An 8907-nucleotide genomic window follows, 5' to 3' on the forward strand; every position below is an offset into this window, starting at 1 on the left:
CAATCAAATTCAAATGAACCCGGAGGATCGGGAAAAGACTTCCTTCATCACTAAGTATGGCACATATTGTTATAATGTAATGTCATTTGGGCTAACAATACCGGTGCTACTTACCAACGCCTAGTGAATCAAATGTTTGAAGAACAAATAGGTAAATCAATAGAATTATATATTGACGATATACTAGTTAAGTCCTTATGCGCATAGGACCATTTGACACATTTGCAGGAAACTTTCAACATATTAAGAAAATACAGCATGAAGCTCAATCCTGAGAAATATGCATTCGGGGTCAGTTCGAGCAAGTTCGTTGGCTTTATGGTGTCAAATTGGGGAATCGAGGTGAACCCCAATAAAATAAAGGCGATCGAGGACATCACGGTCGTGGACAGCGTTAAGGCCATACAAAGATTAATGGGACGGATAACCGCCTTAGGTCGGTTCATCTCGAGGTCTTTAGATTAAAGTTACAAGTTCTTCTCACTGCTCAAAAAGAAAACAATTTTGCTTGGACCCCGAAATGCCAATAGGCATTGGAAGAGTTAAAGCGGTATCTTTCGAGCCCAACATTGCTTCATACTCCGAAAGCAGACGTGCAGCTCTACTTATATTTGGCAGTCTCGGAAGTCGCGGTAAGTGGTGTCCTAGTTCGAGAAGAGCAAGGTACATAATTTCCTGTTTACTATGTTAGTCAAACTTTAGGTGAAGCCGAGCCCTGGTACCCACACTTCGAGAAATTAGTGATTGCTCTAATAAGCGCCTCTAAGAAATTAAATCCATATTTTCAGTGCCACCCAATTTGCGTGGTGTCCACCAACCCTCTTTGTAATGTTCTGCACAAGCCTAAACTCTCAGGCCGATTGGCTAATTGGGCCATCGAAATTAGTGGGTATGATATCGAGTATCAACCCCAAACGACCATCAAGTCTCAGATCTTGGCAGACTTCGTTGCCAACTTTACACCAACCCTCGTACCCGAGGTCGAAAAGGAACTTTTGTAAAAAACGGGTACATCTTTGGGGGTTGTGGACCCTTTACATAGATGGTGCTTCAAATGTGAAGGGGTCTGGGGTAGGCATTATTTTGAAGCCGCCCACAGGCAGTACAATTAGACAATCTATCAAAACCCCTAAGTTGACTAATAATGAGGCCGAGTGGGAGGCCATGATTGCAGGTCTCGAGCTGGCTAAAAGCTTCGGAGCAGAAGTCATCGAGTCCAAGTGTGACTCCCTACTTGTGGTTAACAAAGTCAGCAGGACCTTCGAGGTGCGAGAAAATCAAATTCAAAGATACTTAGACAAGCTGCAAGTAACCCCATACTGGTTTAACGAATGGACCCTACAGCATGTGCCTCGAGAAAGGAATAGTGAAGCCGATACCCTTTCAAATTTGGGATCATCAGTCAAAAATGAACAAATTAGCTTGGGGACTGTCGTACAACTTTCAAAGTCAATAGTTGAAGAAGTCCATGATGAAAGAAACTCCACAAGCTTAACTTGGAATTGCAGGAGCAAATATATCGAGTATCTAAAAACTAGGAAGCTCCCATCCCTAAGGAATCGAGAACCATGCGAATAAAGGTTGCACGATTCACATTAGCTGAAGATGGAACATTATTCAAAAGGATGTTCGATGGACCATTGGAAATATGTTTGGTCCAAGAGACACTAACTACGTCTTACGAGAAATTCATGAGGGTACTTGCGGGAACCACTCTGGTGCCAAATCACTGGTTCACAAAGTCATCAGAGCAGGATACTATTGGACCAATATGGAAAAAGATACTAAGGAGTTTGGTCAAAATGCAACAAATGTCAAAGACATGCACCAATGATCCACCAGCCTGGAGAGAAACTTCATTCAGTCCTATCTCCATGGTCGTTCATGAAATGGGGAATAGATATCGTCGGCCCTCTGCTATCGGCCCCAGGTAAAAGCTAAGTTCATTTTATTTATGACTGACTATTTCTTTAAGTGGGTTAAAGCACAGGCTTTCTGAAGTCAAATAAAAAGAAGTCATAAACTTCATTTGGGATCACATCATATGCTGATTCGGGATACCCGCCGAGATTGTATGCGATAATGGAAAACAAGTCATCGGCAGCAAAATAACAAAGTTCCTCGAAGATCACAAAATAAAAAAGGATCTTGTCGATGACATATCATCCTAGTTGTAACGGACAGGCCGAATCGACAAATAAGACCATCATTCAGAATCTAAAGAAGATATTGAATGACGCTAAAGGAAAATGGATAGAAATTTTGTTCGAAGTCCTTTTGGCATATCGAACAACGCCAAAATCCAGTACGGAGGCAGCACCGTTCTCCTTTGTATATGGCGCCGAAGCACTAATCCCGGTCGAAGTCGGGGAACCTAGCATCAGGTTTCGATACACAACGGAGGATTCAAATCATCAGGCTATGAATACAAGCCTCAAATTGCTAGATGAAAAACGGGAAGCCGCCCTTGTTCGAATGGTCGTCCAGAAATAGCAAACGAGAGATATTACAATCAAAGAGCTAATCTTCGACACTTCAAATTGGGGACTTAGTCCTGAGAAAAATCACCATCAACACTCATTACCCAAATGAGGGAAAGCTCGGTCCAAACTGGGAGGGACCATATCAGGTCTTCAACATCGTCGGAAAGGGATCTTATAAACTTGGCACGATGAATGGCGAACAATTTCCAAATAATTGGAACATATCACTCATCAAACGATATTATTGCTAAGGTATGACCTTCTCCTTTTTCACTTGTATTTTATAATAACTTGTTGCAGGTGCTCAATCGAAGACATCGAAGTTCTCTCCAAAAACAAGGTCCTTAGGTCTGAAAGCACGTGTTGCACTTTTTTTCCCTTAGACCGGTTTTTATCCCAAATGGACTTTTTCGGCAATGTTTTTAACGAGGCAACCATTGTTCGGCTAACTCAGAGCAATTCAACAGTATACAAAGATTCTTTACAATCAACCTCGAATACTGGGGGGCATCACCCTCAAATGGTATGTTTTTAAGAATGCTTTTTGTCAACAGGGTTTCGATAGGTAAATTTTGTAAAGGGCCAAACGGTCAAATGAACCGTGTCTATGTAGATTACTTGAGACCTAATGACAAAACATGTATGCAAGAATAATCTATTGAAAGAAGTATTTTTTTCCTTGCTTGATGTTCTATGCCTTAGTGAAATTTCTACTTTACAATTTCATACTTATCATTTATTGCGAAAACTGGCTCAAGCGCTGATCGCAACTAAAGCTCGAACAATCAACCCCGTACCCGGGGACTGCCATCTAAAAATTGACATGCTCGAATTATTAAACTTCAAGATTATAAGACCTTACAAAGGCCACCCTCATCTTTACGGGCCACGACCATCCCACTAGGGGATTGACGCTTCGAACAAACTCGAAGTGTAATTGAGAAACAAGCCCAAAGGGAAAATCTCGAGTTAAAGGCTACGACCAAACTAACATGGTTTGAAGACATTTAAATTTTTTAATAAATTAGGCCTTCAAATATTTTCATAAAACCGGTCAAAAAAGGCTACCCTCAGCAAAGTTATAAAGAGTTTTGATAACTTCAACCCTCAAAAACCTTAAGGGGTACCAAATTGTGTGAACTCTCGAACAAGCTTATGCTAAGGCATAACAAAGTAAAATGTTTTCGATAACACTGAATCCTGATGGTTACAGATTTATCTCGTGCTAAGGCATAACAAATTTTTATATTATTAAACTTTTTAAGCCGAAAAGGGAAAAGGCCACTCTTTTGAGGCCATATCGGCCCAATTCAAGAGCCTAAGGGCCATTATATTTTTAAGTTCGAGAATCCACCCTCACTCAACTGAAACCTAAGGGTTTTGTCTACTCCGAGTTTGAGCAAGTACTCACTCGATTATAGAGACTATACTAATCTGACTTCGACAAAATTTTTGCAAGGCAACGAAGTGAGTCAAAATTCTCATAAGGTATAAAGTATATCAAAATTAATATAAGACAAAAATCAAAATAGAGTTTTCACATAACAGAAATTGGAGACGAGTCAGAAAGAAAATAGATCTTTCATATATGCAAAAATATTTACAAAGACCACTCAGGGACTTACACAAAAAATCCGAAAAAGAAAAAAATTCTAAATGTCTAATCTTCCCCGAGAGCCTCATCTTCATTTTCTCCACTCTCGGATCCACTCGCGTTCCCAGATTCATCAGAAGAAGAAGAAAGCAGCGCTTTAGCTTCAGCTTCGAGTAGTTTCACGTTCTCGATATGGACAGCAAGGTCGAAGCCACGAGCATGGATCTTCTCGAGAGTCTCTCTTCGAGACTGGACTTGGCATGCTTGACAACCTAGTATAATCAAGTCTCTCGGGCTTGAATAGCTTCAGCATCAACTCGGTAGACGACCACGATTGCCTCTACTTCAGCCTTTACTCTATCTGCCTCAGATGCGACCTTTGCTAGATCGACAGCCAACCGAGCTTCTAGCTCCTCAATTTTCTTGGCTCGGGCCAAGCTTTCCACCTTTATGCTTTGTATTTGGCGTTCGGCCGATGACAGTTGGGCTCGAGTAGTATTATTCTTCGAGGTAAGGCGGTCCATGTTTTGTTTCCACCTAAAAGTCTCCGCCTTCGTCATGTTGGCCTCCTCACAGAGTTTCTTGATCTTCTCAGCCTTTTGTTGAACCTGAAAGATCAAAGTGTTAGTCGTCATTCTCGAATTGATACATCGAACTTCTAAGAAAACTTTTCATTACCCGCTTAATCAGGTTAGTCTGCTCTTTATTAGTTGTGAGTAGTTCAGCTCGAAAGTCCTTGATCTCCTCTTCTTTTTGCCCACTAAGGAGTTTGAGGGCATTTCTCTCCTCCGTGAGCCTTTTAAGATTGGCCTCATGCCGGTTAAGCTCTACCCGGGATTTAGAAAATGCTTCCTGACGAAGCGTCAAGGCCTATGAAGAAAGAAAGAAAATCAGGGAAGAGGAAATAAAGGCAAATGTAATATTGATAAAGGGAGTTGAGGCTTGCCTGGATCAGGAGTCGCTGAGCCTCATCGAAGATACTCGATGCATCACCAAGATCGGAAGTATCTTCGACTCCCGTGAAGCAACCATGAAAAAGTTCCTCCCCTTAGTGGGCTATTCCCACATCGGGGGTCTCCATAGCCTGGGCTTCCTGAAGTTGCCCCTCGAAAAATATGAGGAGGGGTGGAGAATCGTCAATGTTTATTGGGGCGTCCTCTTCCTTTCGAAGGTCCTCGGAACCGCCCCCTTCCGACACATTCACTGATTGCTCATCACGGCGGGAGGCATCTTCAACCTCCAAGGACACGAGGACTTTGCTCAGGCCACCCTCTGAGATCTTCTTGGTCCGAGGCTAAACCTTTTCGATCATCACCGGCTCAGTGGCCTTCGGATCCTCGACGCTCCTCTTCGTTCGAGCTACTAGGTCAAAGTCAGCATCTTCATCTTCTTCGTCCCTTAGACGCTGAGCTACATTAGTAGGAAAGGCGACGGTGTCCTTTTTCGACCTTCGAGCATGGCTCTTCTTGGGATTTAGAGTATTGGAGGGCAAGACCCTTTTTCTTTTCTTTTATTTCAACAACCTCGGGACTGGGGGCGGAACCTCATCCTCCCCGGATGGGGACCTCAATACTGCATCTTTCCCAAGGCCTGCATGAAAAGAAATCAAATAAGAGGGAAATATATTAAGGCCATCAGAAACGTAAAGAAAAGGCTTACCGTGATTTTCGGCCTCCCATCGGTCCCTTGCTAAATCGCGCCATGAGTGCTCAGTATACAAAGAGGTCGAAGCTAGGGTCCGACCCCAGATCTTGAGGTTCGAAATTGCACCAGGCATCCAAGCGACTGCTACATCACATAAAAAGATGTCAGTAAAAAGAAGTAAAGGAAACAAAACTGTAAATAAAAGCTAATGGAAGGATCGAACTTATGCTCCATATTCCACTTCTCGGGAAATGGCATCTTCTTGGCCAAAATTAGGTTAGAAGTTTTCACTCGAACAAACCGACCCATCCATCCTTGATCCTTGTCCTCGTCTATGCTAGAGAACAATACTTTGGTGGCCTAACGCTGAAGCTTTATCAACCTACCTCGAAAAATATGGGGCCTATACAGCCTGATGAGGTGGCAGAGGGTAAAAGGCGTTCCTTCTTTTTTTTCTCGCGAAAATTTGGAACAAAATGACAATCCACCATAAGGAAGGTTGGTTTGGCATAGGGTTATTTTGTATTGGAGGCAGAAGTCAATGATGACGGGATCAACAGGGCCCAACATGAAAAGATAAGTGTAAACACTTAGAAACCATTCCACGTGGGTAGTGATATCTTCCTCGGGAGACGGAATCACCACCTTTTTCTTCTCCCAATGGTAGTCTTCCTTAACTTTCTCGAGGTCACTCTCAGTTATTGAGAACATGTGCCTAGACACTGGCTAACACCGGCCAGGGACATAAGAAGTTTTCTCGACTTTGAATTCGGAAGAAAGATCGTACCCCATCTCGGGAAGGCATTCCTCAAGGCGCAGCTCCACCGGTGTTTTATGACCGAACGACCGCGAAGGAGAGGATTTTTCCTTTTGAGGAACAGTTTTTGATGTCTTCATCATTTTTGTGTAAATAAAGAAGAAGAGAATAAGGTTTGATGTTTTGAAGAAAGGCTGGTAACGGAGCAGATATGAAAACCTTTGAAGATTTGCAGATAGACTTGGAGAATTCTAAGGGATTTTTGAAGATTAGTACAAGAAAAATTCAAAGTAAAGTTTGAGGAAGTGAGAAGAAGACCTATTTAAGGATTCACAACGATGGTTCAAAGACACTAGTGGCCGACCATCAACCGCACTCATTAATAGTTTTGGGAACTGTACCAACGAGACGCTTCGGCCGCTTCCGTCGCTTACGTCATGAGGATGACGTCATGATGATCGAGGTACAAAATCGAAGGCTCAATTCATTTCTTCTCATTACATTTCATGAAATGAGAGGACTATCTGTATGCGGTTAAAATCGCGCCTATCCGATTGTGCTATTTGATCGAGACCAGGGGAATGCATTGAGGGTTAGCCTCGTAATAGATCAGACCAGAATACGAAGATGAGGTATCGAGTCCAAGGTTTGAGGTGCCTGTCGAAATCGAGGCCAGCAATGATCAAGACCAAATATGGTAGACTTTGAGCAAAGTGCAATAACAGAAAAGCGAGATATTCGTGACCGACCAGAGATCGTGGCGTAAATCTCAGAACAAATCAAATCAGGGGCAGTTATCTAGCTAATCATGTGATTTTCTTCTGTAATTAGAGTTATACCATAATTAGGATTCCTCTACTATATAAAGAGGAGTCACCATCATTTGTAAGGGCCTTACATGGATACAGATAAAAGCAATACAATATTCTCTCTTTAATTTACATTCTCTTGTTTATCAGCTTGTTGCATTTTAATTGTTCTTGCATAACTAGCTCGAGGATATTCGAGCTCAAGGACACTGTTCAAACACTGGTTTGCTTTATATTATTGTCAATTTCCATTATTTATCTTCACGTTTATCAATTATTATTAGATGAAATCACATATCCTTAAAATCGTATTATAAGTTTAATTGTTATTTAATTTTTAGGGTAAACAAAATATATGTATAATTTCATCTTTTTCAAATATATATTGAAAATAAGTACAAGATGATAAGAAAAAGTAATCATACTATTAATATTTTCGCCCCTCTCCCGGCCATGTTTTTTCGTCTTGGTTCTCTCTCCATCCTAAGAAAGCACAATAAATTTTAAAATATAAATTATTTCCCATTTTTTAATATTTCAGTTCCAAATTAATGAGTGTTGGACTCTTGAAAGGGAAGTCTCTCCTCCAACTTTCATCAAACTATCAACGCCATCAAAGAAAATTCTATAATTCGCATCTATGATATCTTTTTATGTTACTTTAATTGTTTAAAGAAAAATCAACCACAAGATTTCCTAGTTTGTAACTTGATAGAAAAGGGGCATAAACACGTTCATTTTCCTTATAGGTGCAGATTTGCTTTAAAAGAAATTCCTTCAATACGAGAAAAATTAAAATTTAGAATGTTTCTTTTCTAAATTTATTTGCATGAAATTATAGCAGCTACTAGTCAAGGAGTTGATTGAGCTCGGTAAAAGAAAAGGACCTGATTGAGGTTTCGAGTTGTGGAGTGTGGGCAGGGCGAAGCGCATAGATAATCTAATCTTTAATCCTACTATTTAGAGTTAAGCAACTCTTGTAAATAAAATTTGGAAAGCGATACCCTCCATACAATGGTCTTCTAACGTGCTTCTTCTTATTCTGCTTGTCTGCTGCCTTTTTTTCTATGACGATCTGGCCAGTTGTCTTATGAGTTACCGCTCTGTTTCCCCTCATTTCTGTTTCTTTATGCTTTGTTTATCCGTATTATCTGGTATCAGGTTGGTCGGATCGAATCTGGAATGATTTTGGTAAGGTTTGAGACACTTAGTCTCTTTTAAGGAAGCTTAAGTTAGAAAAGTCAACAGGAAGTTGACTTATGTGTTAGAGGGATCGAATGTGAGTTCCCATGGTTCAGTTAGCTTCAGGAGGTGATTTGTGACTTAGGAGCGAGATCGGAATGAATTTTGGAGGTTCGTAGTAGATTTAGGCTTGAATTGGTGAAGTTGATATTTTGGCGATTTCCGGTTGGTAGGCAAGATTTTGATATAGGGGTCGGATTGGAATTCAGAGAGTTGAGGTAGTTCCGTTGTGCCATTTGGGATGTGTGTGCAAAATTTTAGGTCATTCGGACGTGGTTTGGTTGGGTTTTTGATCGAATGCCTAATTTGGAAGATTTTAGGAAATTTGGCTTGAATCCGATTTATTTTGGTTAATTTGATGTTGTTTGAGGTGTTTTG

General features: G+C 41.0%; 1 protein-coding gene across 1 annotated transcript; it reads right to left on the reverse strand.

Moving 5' to 3' along the window:
- Nucleotides 1-4143: 4143 nt before the first annotated feature.
- LOC138877650 (uncharacterized) lies at nucleotides 4144-8404 on the reverse strand. Its single transcript, XM_070157276.1, has 4 exons — nucleotides 8315-8404; nucleotides 4756-4947; nucleotides 4416-4685; nucleotides 4144-4326 (listed from the first exon to the last, which is right to left on the reverse strand). The coding sequence occupies exons 1-4, from the start codon at nucleotides 8402-8404 to the stop codon at nucleotides 4144-4146; spliced, it is 735 nt and encodes a 244-aa protein (XP_070013377.1).
- Between the last annotated feature and the right edge of the window lie 503 nt (nucleotides 8405-8907).

This window comes from Nicotiana sylvestris, chromosome 9 (assembly GCF_000393655.2).
Source record: "Nicotiana sylvestris chromosome 9, ASM39365v2, whole genome shotgun sequence".
NCBI classification, from domain to species: Eukaryota; Viridiplantae; Streptophyta; class Magnoliopsida; order Solanales; family Solanaceae; genus Nicotiana; species Nicotiana sylvestris.